General features: G+C 37.6%; 1 protein-coding gene across 2 annotated transcripts in view; it reads right to left on the bottom strand.

Moving 5' to 3' along the window:
* Positions 1 to 738: 738 nt before the first annotated feature.
* Positions 739 to 12,593, bottom strand: part of SLC12A2 (solute carrier family 12 member 2) — a 64,852-nt gene continuing 52,997 nt past the window's right edge. For both annotated transcript variants that reach the window (XM_063295265.1, XM_063295266.1), the window contains 8 exons: positions 11,195 to 11,320; positions 10,229 to 10,276; positions 9,511 to 9,633; positions 9,296 to 9,407; positions 8,437 to 8,523; positions 7,064 to 7,199; positions 6,878 to 6,945; positions 739 to 3,316 (listed from right to left, as the gene is read on the bottom strand). In XM_063295265.1, the coding sequence (XP_063151335.1) occupies positions 3,181 to 3,316; positions 6,878 to 6,945; positions 7,064 to 7,199; positions 8,437 to 8,523; positions 9,296 to 9,407; positions 9,511 to 9,633; positions 10,229 to 10,276; positions 11,195 to 11,320 (836 nt within the window). In that variant the 3' untranslated portion in view covers positions 739 to 3,180. The remainder of the gene's footprint in view (positions 3,317 to 6,877; positions 6,946 to 7,063; positions 7,200 to 8,436; positions 8,524 to 9,295; positions 9,408 to 9,510; positions 9,634 to 10,228; positions 10,277 to 11,194; positions 11,321 to 12,593) is intronic.

The following is a 12,593-nucleotide window of genomic DNA, read 5'->3' on the forward strand; positions in this document are numbered from 1 at the left end:
TGCTTCAACCTCCAACAAGATGCAGGTAGTGAGAGACAATGTTGCTAAGCACGTGTTGCTGTTTTCTTAGGGGGAAAAGGAATAAAATAAATAATATACAGTAATAAAAAGCAGCCTATTTCTCCCTAGCCCAGCTTAGTATTTGGATAGGAGGAGGAGGATTTGCAATGTTAGATTCAGAGCTGATGAATGGAAAAATATCCTATCCAGAAACCTGTTAAACCAAGGGGAACCACCCTGTCTAGAACAGAGAAGACAATTATTCCTAATCCTGTATAGATTCATGAATCATCAGGAATACTTTCCTCCCTATGGCACAATTATCACCTGGATGGGGCTAGATCTTTCAAGTTTAAATATACAATTGTAAAACTTAATGAGTTCATTCACAGATAAAAAGAAAAAGTGTGCACTTTCCGTATCTCTGACAACCAATACTGCTGGGCTAGGCTAGGCTGATCTTGCCAAGTAATTCTTATCTGGCCTGTGTGCAGTCAGTCAGAAGCAAGCAGCTGTTTAGGCAGATTCTCCTGGAGAACAGAGCGGACCAACTACGACAGATCAAAGTTATTTTATCTGGAAACAACAGAAAGAGTGTAAATAGTGCTTGAAATATTAAACCTGCAATAGCCAAAGCAGATGACATGACAAGAAAATGGTCAGAGCCCATGGGGACAGGAAGGGGGAGAGTGCAGGGGAAACACTGTCAATAAAAATAGAATGATTTAGACAAAAGCATTTAATTCACTCCCATTTATTGCAGTGATCCTTCTTCAGTACAGTGTATTAACTGCAATACTCAACGTTGTTAAAACATTAGAAAAGCCATAACTGTGGGTAACAGTTACAATACATTATCAAAATATGATGTAACATTTTCAGACTGTGGATAGTACCAACCAAAGCTCAAGCTTTAAATTAAGACCATAGCTCATTTTTAAATAAACAAAATAGCATATAAAAGAATTGTGTAAAAAGGAAAGACAACATAATGAAACAATAAATAATCAATTTGTTCAACTACTTTCTAAACAGTTCCAAATTTCATAAAATAAAGTTAAATTTATAAAAATGATATTGCTGAGTGTGAATGGAAAACTATTTCAAGTCATTACTGATTGAAACTTTTAAAAAGCGCCAAAAGAAACTTAAATTTACATTAAATAGAAATTGGAATGGCTAAATTTACTAACAAGTTAATAGTTTGTATTACCTGGAGAGTTTTAATAATGTTATAATCGTGATTTGGCATTTTGCATTTGTAATGTTGGAAATTCTCACTGGATAAAAAATGTTAAGCCACAGACTACATTTGGTACCCATCAACAGATCCAAATGTTAAAATAATTATTTCAGCCACCGTGCACAGACAGAAATGCAATTCCTTTCTTTTGTACATCACAAACAGTGGCTGTCCTGAATGGACCAAATTGCTAAGTGTCCCACTGCATTTCTCCTGGATGGCAATACCGTTTTCTACCCATCTCTAAGTCTGTACTTAACAAAACAGGAAAAGGGAGGGAAAGGGAAAAGGAAATTCAGCCTGAGTAATTTTACATCTTCTCTCGTCACAGCAACAAACCACCAACCTCTGTAGTAATCAACACTCTATCTGCAATATGATTTTTTTAAAGTAACAATAAACTACTCTTATTATAAATTTCCCATTTCCTTTGAAAAATATATCCTGGCAATGAATTACTCCATGTGGCAGCCAACTTGTATTGCACTTCTGAAAAAAAACATAATCAAGCTTGGAGCTGTAGGTTACTGAAGGTAAATCGTAATATGCAAGAATCCCATTGTCTCATTAACCAGATCTTCCAAAAGAATTATTTGTTCACAGATTTTAAATCTCACTTAGCAAGAAAGCTGTGTTTTAGTATGCTGTGTGTTCACTTACAAACTCTGAAATTATAGATCTTTGATCTAATATGGCGCTCTTTATTAAAGCCAGAAGTTGCCAAGTATTTTTAGGCAACTTACAGGTAACAGATAATAAGCATTATTACTAATCATTGTATAAAGCCTCAAGGGATTCTTCAGTAAGCAGTTCATAGAATAAAAAAATATAAAGCAATTGAAACACACACCCACAAACAGGGCACACAAATGGGCAGTTCTTGAATACAACATCTGTCTCATCAAATAAAACAAAGCTCAAGAGAACCAAACCTGAGTGTTTAGCAAAACTTTAACAGATTTTAAATAAGCTGCCCTTGGATGCCTCAGACAAAACGTGGTCCACAGAACTGCTTTTTATTTATATGGTCCCCTCAAAAGTGACATAACCAGAGGGCACACATAGTATCAGCCCTAACTCTGACAGCATCCTGTGACAGAAGCGCTCCTTGACAACAAAGCTGCACAATAAAATCTGGCCAGTTAATCTTCAGTTGTAGGAGCCCAACAAAAACATAGGACAGGAAGGAATTGGAGAAAATTAGTACCTCCCAATTAGTACATCTTAACAATATTCAGTAGTAAAAATTGAACCTTACGAAGTCCTCAACGCTAACTGCATGAATTCGATTTTTCTAACAGCCAAGTTGTCCCACTTACCTTTTTCAGGTCTAACCGGTATCTTAAACAGACACACACACACACCAGACACACACTAACACCCTGTTCCAAACAGTAAGAAACATACAACAGTCCAAATTAATACCTTGATGGAAGACCAGAATGCAGCATCTTTATTATTGTAAGATGGAAGAGCCTAGAAACTAAAGGAAGTTTGATCTAAAGTTTTAGCCAATGGCAGACTGACTTTCTTTATAAATTTACAAAACGGTATATGGATGAAATTTGGTTAACTTCAGAAGGCACCTCAAGGCTAAAAGGTTTTTATAAATCTATAACCCTTTCATAGATCAAAAATAAACACTTTTATTGCTGCCATTCAAGTAGCAAAGAAAAACCTGTTTATTTATTCTTTACCAAGGAATCCTCCCCCATTAAGCAAGATTAAATTACAGAAGAATTAGGAAAAAAAAATGGAACTTCCACAACTTTAGGAGTATAGTGACTTTCCTTATGTGCTTTTGAATCAGGGGAATAGTGGGAGAGTTGTCACTTTCTGCCTCTGTGTGAGGTTAATATTTTAATCAAATGTCCTAGTCCCTTTCCTTTAGGCACTGAAGTACCATTTCTTCCCAGCTGCATCTTGCACAAGAGAGTTTATGAATAGAAGGTAAGAACACTTTGATGATTTCCACGGACAAGGAGAATGGGTGGTAGGTCTTTTGAAAGAGCTTCTATCCAGGCCATGTACAATGCACTCGATACTGCACTTTTTCGTGCAACTGGCAAACTCCTATAAAAAAGAGGAAAAAATGTTTTTATTCACAGGTGGGCAGGATAAGAATTGCATATGTAATCTAATTTAAACTGATCTGCCATCCAAAATACTTTTGACATAAAATGGTGGTTTTACTCAATAGTGCTCAGCAGAAGTATTGACAAAAACAATTTCTGTTGAAAGTGGTCTTTAAATTTGACACACACACACACACACACAGCCTCGTGTGGTGCAGAGTGGCAGGTGGCAGTATTGCAACCGAAAACTCTCCCCTCAACCCGAATTCAATCCCAGCGGAAGCTGGATTCTCAGGTAGCCGGCTCAGGTCAACTCAGCCTTCCATCCTTCCAAGGTCGGTAAAATGAGTACCCAGCTTGCTGGGGAAGGTGAGACTAGGGAAGGCAATGGCAAACCATCCCACTATAGTTTGCCAAGAAAATGTCACGAAAGCAGCATCCCCTCAAAGGGTCAGACATGACTCGGTGCTTGCACAGGGGACCTTTCACCACACACACACACACACACACCGCTTCTACTAATCCCCCTCCAAGTTATTTAGTAGCAAGACCTATTTTCGAGCAAGAATTCACACAACTGAATTATTAATTTTACTGCAATCCCCTGTACAATATTCTTTCTACCATCACTCAAGTTCTTATGCTATTCAGGCATACATTGGCAAAGGTAATTTTAATTAATTATTTACTTGCTTACTTGCAATATTTATAGACTTCCCCAATCCCAAAGAATTCTGATTTTTCTTTTTAAAAGAAAGCAAGAATAGAGACAACAGAACAGTATAAAAACGAAGATTACAAATACACTTAATAACAGCACGCAAAGTCAACTCAGGCCAAAGACACACTGGAAAAGAACAGTTTCTACAGCCCTGTGAAAAGGAGGGAGGGATGCAGCCAACTATACCTCCCACAGAAGTGTGTTCCATAGGTACCTCATGAGAAGTGGAGACTACAGCGGGCATCTCTAGATGTTTGTACTGGATAGGTGGATTCAACCTGGGCAAGGCTCTGCATCATGTATCCTGGTGCCACATTGTGTTTTGAAGAAAATGAATTTGGCCCAGAAGCCTATTGGCAACCAGTGCAACAACCATACAATTGGTATTATTCTACAATGATGAGCTTGCCTTGCCAATGATTTAGCTACCATGTTCTGTACCACATGCAGCTTGAATCATCTCAGAAAGCATCTAAGTAGAGCGCATTACAGTAGTCCATTCAAGTAGTGATCACCAGAACAGACAGGTCTAGTTAGATCAGAACAGTGGAGGTGGGAGGAAGTCCCCCTGGCCAATGTTTCTACCTGCTGCTTGCACAGGAGCAGTGAACACAGACAGATGCCCAAGTAACAAACCTCTTCCTTCTGGGGAAATACAACCCTGTCAAGAATAAATATCAGGACTAATGACAGCAGATATTTATTAACAAATAGTGATTCTATATTGGTAGAGTGTAATTTAAGCCTAATTTCATCCCATCCAGTCTGTAATTCAGGTAGTCCTCACTTAATGACAATTGGGACTGGCATTTTGGTTGCTAAGCGAAGCGGTCATTAACTGAATCCGACCCAATTTTATGACCTTTGTTGCAGTGGGCGTTAAGCAAATCACCATGGGTGTTAAGCAAACTATGTGGTCATTAAGTGAATCACGCAGTTCCCCATTGATTTTGCTTGCCAGAAGCCAGCCAGGAAGGTCGAAAATGGCAATCATGTGACCATGGGATGCTGCAATGGTCATAAATGCGAACCGGATGCCAAGCGCCCAAATCGTGACCATGTGACTGTGGGGATGCTGCAATCATCACAAGGGTGAGGACCGGTTGTCAGTTTTTCCAGCACTGTCCTAAGTCTGAACCATCACTAAATGAATGGTTGTTAAGCAAAGACTACCTGTAGTCTCCAGGCACTGTACAAGCTTTCAATGGCAATTCCAGTTTGTCTTTAGTGGTGATGTACAACTGGGTATTGTCAGTATACCATTTTCAGACCTATGTTCCTATATGTCATGGCAAATATATTTTAGAGTTTGATTTACTCTGCCTTGGTTATTATTACGATAGTTATCTTTTACTTCACACATTGACTATTAGTTGTAAAAACATTGTTTTCGAATTTTCTAGTAATCAGGGTCCCTTGTTCTTATGAATGTGCCAATTTCAACTTTTCTAAAAAACTAAATCTACTGAGGCTCTCTCCGTCTTTGCCTGTTTCAGTGATGGCTACTTTTATGGGATTTATTTTGAATGCTTAGGCGTGAAAATGCCCCTACTTATCTTGACTATATGAACATTTAAATTTCACCTTTCTCCTAGCTGCTTTATTTTGGTACTGAGAAAGAAACTTACTAACAATATAGTCGAAACTCAGCTCCCTAAACTTCTTATACTTTTGAGCATGCAGCTTTTTATTCACAGAATTTTTTTTTTTAAAAGAAGTAATGACTCTTCAAGACTTCATGTAATAAGTGAATTGCCTCTGGACAAAAGCAAGATTCTGGCTTTTGTGCAGGATCAGAATACATTTTAAGAAACAGATTTCTGGAAACAAGTACCCACCTATGTTTTCATGAAAAAAATACATAGTATTGATGTTACTCTAAAGATTCTAGCATTAATTTGAAATACCACTTTTCTTTTGGAGCATTTTATTTACCCTATGAAAATGCAAAACTGTATGTTTCAGATGTATCAAGTTCTAGGAATAAAAGACCCACCATGCATCATGAATAAACTGCCTGCAATAGGACACTAAATTGAATCCGACTGTTTGGGAACACAGTTTCTTTTTAAATATCAAAAGTACAGGTAGTCCTTGGTTAACAACAGCAATTGGGACTGGAATTTCTGTCACTAAGCGATGTGATCATAAAGTGCAATGTCACATGACCGCATCGCCTAGCAACAGTAATCCCCGCAGTCTGTGTTGCCATTGTTAAGCGAGGATGACGGGTCATTAAGTGAGGACCTCCTCGCAACTTCCTGCCGGCTTCCAACAACCAAAGTCAGTGGGGAAGCTGGCAGGCAGTTGCAAGTTCCAGGCAGCCCACAAGCAGACCAGCAGGCAGATAAGTGGCTGTTGTCGGGTGGGAGACGGTGCGCAAGTGGCTGGCAAGGCAAGTGCAGCAGGGCTAGGGAAGGTGCATGGGTGGCTGGCAAAGTGCAGCACAAGTACAGCGGGGCTGGGGGAGGCATGGCGGGGCTGGGTGCTGCTAGGCGGGGGAGGAGGCACAAGGGTGCAAGCAGCCCCAGAGCCATGGCGCCTGAGCCCAGCGGAGGGAAGGCAGGCAAAGACTATGAAGGTCAGATGGAGGAGCAGTGGGGGGTGATTGTAAATGCAGGCTGGCTCAAATTTTCATCATGTGATTGTGGGGGCGTTGTGATGGTCATAAGTTCAAGGACCGGTCACAAGTCCATTTTTTCAACGCATCATAACTTTGAATGGTCACTAAGCAAATGGACTTTAAGCGAGGACTACCTGTATAGTATTTTCTGGGTGGTTTGTTATTTCAAATATTTATTGGAAAGGACTCCAAGAACCACAGAAAAGAGTACTTACATAACAATTAGATTAGCTGTGCTTGAATGTTCTTTCAGTAATTCATTTAATCTAATCTGACGGTGGCTCTGCAAGTTAAATGAGAGCATTACTGATGTATGAAAGGCTAATAACCATTTTAAAATTAATTTGGAATACCGATGCAAAGATCAAGTATACATATGTATGGAAAAGAATGCTATATACCTTGGTTTTATATAGCTCAATTTCATTATCTGTGATTCTCCAAGGTTCATCTTCTTTCATTTTGTCCGCAACGTCTTGCTCTTTATCGTCTTCATGAAGTCTGAATGGCTCAATCATTTCTTCAAAGGCTGCAATGCTGAAAGTTATTTGATCACAGAGTTGGAATGTGTCAATTCTCAGTTTGCTAGCTGAAATATCTGTAGTAAGACATGTGACTAGCATGTCACATGTCACGATGCCATTAAAAACTGCAGGCCTAATAAATGGAATCCAACAGCTACTTTATCTTCGCACAGAGGCTTCATAGCTCCTAGCAAATTTTTTCCAGCCCTTAGACTGACAATGTATTTTGCAATTTACCTCTATTTAAAGACACTAAGTCTTCCCAGGTAGCGTAGGAGCTGGATTGAGAATGAAAATAAAACTGCTGTCTGTTATAATGTACACTGTAAGGTTGGATTTTTCATTAACTGAAAACTTTATCTTGCTTATTTATATCTGGACAGTATTCACTGGTTAAGACTTTAGAGGGCAGGGGATTATTATTACAGGTAGTCCTTGTTACTGATTGCCTCGTTCAGTGACCATTCAAACTTACAATGGCACTGAAAAAATAGATTTATGACTAGTTCTTAAACTAATGGCCATCACAACATCCCCGCGGTCACATGATTGCAATTCGGGCGCTTTGCAACTGGCACACATTTACGATGGTCACAGCATCCTACAGTCAGCTGATTACCATTTGCAACCTTCACAGCCAGCTTCCAACAAGCAAAGTCAATGGGGAAGCAGGCAGTAAACCGCAAGCTGCAGTCATGTGACATCACACTTAACAACCCATGGTGATTTGCTTTATGACAACAGTGCAACTGACGTCATAAGTCCAGCAGAATCATGTGATGTTTCACTTAATGACCATGTCTCTTAGCAATGGAGTTGCCATCCCAGTTGTGGTCATTAAGTGAGGACTACCTGTAGTCTTCTGTATCACCATCTTTTTCAGATTGTGGTTTGAGAAAACCACATTAAAGTTATTTGTATAAATAAGAAATCTTATTAAGTGGTTATTTTCATTACTGAGGTACTGCAGTCATAACTTTAATTAAAATGAGTATTGCACTGAAGTTCTATCTAAATAATAGCATGACATTTGTATAGTCCTTAATGATTCTGTTTTTGATGGCAATTCAGTCCATTTTCTCTAACAGCTATTTCTACTTATTCGTATCTACACTTTCCTTAATTCCTTTAAACTATTTTTATAAATGAAGCCTCACTGTATAATCATGTTACAGTAGCATCTAAATATTAATGTAATATTTCATTTAAATTCCATAAAAACTCATATTGGAAATTTGCATGCAACTTACTTTTCTTTCTTTGGTTTTGTATTGATATCACCAAGGACCATGATATCTGAAAAGTCTATCCGAAATTTGCTGAGCAGTGTTGCCATCCTGAAAGTTAAAGAAGGACATCATAATTAACTGTGGAAACCTAGAATATTACATCCAGTTCTGGTCACCATATTTTAAGGACACTGATAAGCTGGAGTGTTCCAGAGGACAGCAGCCACAATGAAAAATTTATGAGGAAGGGTTAGAGGCACTTGGCATGGTTAGCCTGGAGAATAAACTGTTTCAGAAGACAGGATGAAAAGCAATAGCTTTAAATTAAAAGGAACCCAGTTTCAGGTGGACATCAGGAAAAAAATCTTAATGGCAAAAACTATTCAACAATGGAATATACTGCCTTGAGAAGTAGTGGATCCTCTTTCACAGGAGGCATTTAAACAGTGACTGGATGGCCCTCTGTCAGGGATACTGTTAATAGTTGATTCCTGCACTGTGTGTGGGTTAGGGTAAATTATTTCTTCTAACTTTTACATTCTATGAAACAAGTAGGGTAAAATACTTTGCATGACATATATTTCTGAGTATTTTCTATATCTAAAATTAATAAGAAATACATAATTTTGCATTAGTTCTTCATCCCACTCTAATTTCAGAAGCAATTCCTTATGAGTGCTGAAGTGCTTAGAAGAAGATCAGCAAAACGTAGGTGTCATTATATATAAACTTTTCACCCAGTGTACTGCCATCATTGATGATTATTCTAAAGCAATGTATGAATATTGATATAAACTATATAATAAATATATCAATGCACTGATTGGATAAGTCACCAATTAAAATACAAAAAAAAATCATTTTAGCCAAGGGAACTCACGCTCTTCTGTCATGATCAATTCTATTTATTTTTCCACCAATGAACACCCTGATCTTGCAGTCTGTCCATTTTTTCTTGGTTGTCAGAAGATAAGGAATCAAAAGTGTCAAGCCTATAGGGAAAAAAACCCAATAATCTCAGTTTGGAGCCAGTGTCAGAAATGAAAAACCATATAACATTTCTTATTTTCTTGTTTTATTTTTTAAACGTCTTACCCCCATCATCAAAAAGCCACCAAACATCGATGTAATTTTTGCCTTGCTTTTTCTGAAACTGAGAACTTGCATCAAGCAGCTTTTGATCAGCCAAGTTCAGAGGAACAGACAGGCCCTTAGGATCTGTAAAATTGAGAAGTGACATTTAGAAGAAAATGAAGTCCAAAATACCGATTAGCCACCTCCATTCAAATGCAGAAGCTGGTTTACAAGGAATAGAAAAAAAATAAGAGATAAAGAAGATATGTTCTAGAATACATGGACCTAGCATCACACTTGACTTTTTTGGACTATCATCACATTGCATGCCTTTGAAACTCCTGATATGCAGTGCAGGTGGCTGTGAGAGGAGTGGGAGTGTAAATGAATGGTCAAGCACATTTTGATTCCACTATCTATAGATATTGACCTATGCCTGAAATACTGAGTATCACTTTTATCTGCTATTTTGGTGCAATGAAGCATATGCACTTCAATATTAGCCTTACATTTTTTATACTGTAATTAGAAACCATTTATGAAAACATATTATTGAAATTCATTCAAAAAATTACTAAAGCTATCATGGCCAAAACACACACCCAAGGCCCCAATATGTCTGAATTATTATCTTCTACTTGTGATAAACAATGCAACGTACAAAATGAGGTATGAAAGAAATAATAAATGGACACTGAAAGTAAAATGGATTAAACAGAAAAGATGGAAAATGGCCTGCCTTTTTTCAAAAGTGGCTGTGTTGGAGTCTTGATATCTTCTTCTTCTTCTGGACAAGTTTTAAAAATAAACAAAAAAAATCAAAAGGTTATTTGCAATATTAATGATAATGGATCACTATTTACCGTTCTATGGGAAAGAATCAAATATGAATTAATACATGCCATCATGAATGTTATTGATTACCATGTTCACACCTTTTCTTTATACCACTACAGTATTAAAAAAAAAGAAATACGTATTTTAGTGGCTGAAATAAATATCCTATATATCCCTTTCTCTTTGCACCAGCATGTGTAAGCACGCACACACACAAATCTTTTTATCTGGGGAGAAAGTATTGATAGAATTTAAAATTCTACATTATTAGCCTGAGATGGAAAAAGGATGAGTAAAACCCATGATCAGTCCCACATCTGCCTCAAGACAAGCTATGCCACTAGGCGGCAGAGCTAATATATTTATCTATTAAGTTTAATCCACACTACCATCAACAAACTTGCTGTAATAGTAACAGCAACCATTTTGATGTAGTACCTCAGTGCCCCAAAGGCTTTATTTATTCATTTAATTGTTATGAATAACCTTCAATAACACTGTGTACCAACTAAACTGAATACTGCTGGTTCCAAAACTCTCACTAGCTTCAGACTTTGCAACATGTAACACAATGTAATAGGAAAGAAAAGACTGAGTTAACAACATACACCCCTGTATAAAAAATCTGACTAAAAAAAAAAAGATCTGCACAATAATTCCATTATATAACAGGGAGTCTTAGGTTCAAATACCCACAAAACTGTGACATTCTGATCAGTTACTATTTGGAATAAAATCTATCTTATAGGGTTGGTATGATAATAAAGTATGTGTGTTTATGTGTGCATACATACATGTATGTGTGAAGAACTACACATGCTACCTTGAGTTCCTAGAAAAAGTATAAATGTACTAAATACATAGTTACCTTTATGAATAGGTCCTTTTTCACTAACAGGCTTAGAAGTTACCGTATCAGTCTTCTTGCTGTAGTCCACATTTACTATAATATCTTTGGTTACTGGTGATTTCTCTTGGGATGACAATAATTCTTCTGTAAACATTAAAAATACATTACTGAACATTTATGCAAGGATAGGCCACTATTTGAAACTGCGGTTCTTCCAGGAGCCATCTGGGCTTTTACACACAGGAATTCCGTATCTGTACAGGTGTTTCACTAGAATCTTCTATAACTAAGGTTTTTCAGTGAGAAGCATGTTCAGAATGCACAGTAATAATTGCCAGGGCAGCATTTGCAAAAGGGAAGGGAGGATGGTTATGTGAATGTGCAGATGACTAACTGAAGAGCTACAATCACAGAAAAATAATCTGTTATTGTTCTTCATGGTCTCTATACATTAAATACATGGGTGTTTAGTAAGCTTATTACTGGTGATGGCCTAGGCTAGAAAAGAATGGATGTAAGAGCATGTGTGCAAAGGATGCAGAAACATCAAATTATGAGCACAATAAAGGTGGCTATGACTGTGTCATGGCATTAGAGCAGGGGTCCCTGAACTCTTCACCTCACTGATTCCTGCATGAAGTTTCAGATTGTTCATCGATCCCAAACATTTTTATATGAAAGTAATTTAATAAATACTACTTTAACTAATAGCACTATGAATAGTAATTATAACAACAATAATGGATATTGACCACTTTGGAGAACCCTGCGTTAGAGTTTCAGTAATGGTTTCCCATGACCGAAGACAATCTATATGGCATTAGCCCTTGTAGAAATATTCTGTTGGAAGTGGCCTGGCTATCAGCTGGTAAAACAGCTCAACTTAGTCTGTGATCCACCTGGGAAAGTGTTAGAGACTCGCCAATCCTTTTTAATGATCTGTATAATAAAGTTTTCAGAACTGCCAAAAGATGGCAGTGCAATTCATACAAAAGGCTAGTGTTCACTTTTCATTTAAGAAATAGCCTAGAAAAGTCCAAGGGCGGGTAAGACAATTGGTTGGTTTAGATAGAACTTGTAAACTACCTTAGATAGAACAGTAGTATCAATCACAGTTATGTTAGTCTTCTGAACACATAAAGAAAGGATGGCCAACATCAAAGGGACCCTGCTTATAACTCTGAGGCAACTGTCCATGTTTGAAGGTAGCTTTTCTGGTGGTTGCCACAAGTGCATCATAGTGATCAGTTTGAAATACAGATAGTTCTCATTCACAGTTATGACAGTTATGAAAAAGTAACTTTGTGACCAATCCTTGTGTTTGCAACCTTCACAGGTCTATAAGGCAAAGGAAAGCAGCAGTAAGATCATAAGCACAGTCATGGTTTCACTTAGTGATCACTTTGCTTAAAAAGCA

Source organism: Candoia aspera, chromosome 2 (assembly GCF_035149785.1).
Source record: "Candoia aspera isolate rCanAsp1 chromosome 2, rCanAsp1.hap2, whole genome shotgun sequence".
NCBI classification, from domain to species: Eukaryota; Metazoa; Chordata; class Lepidosauria; order Squamata; family Boidae; genus Candoia; species Candoia aspera.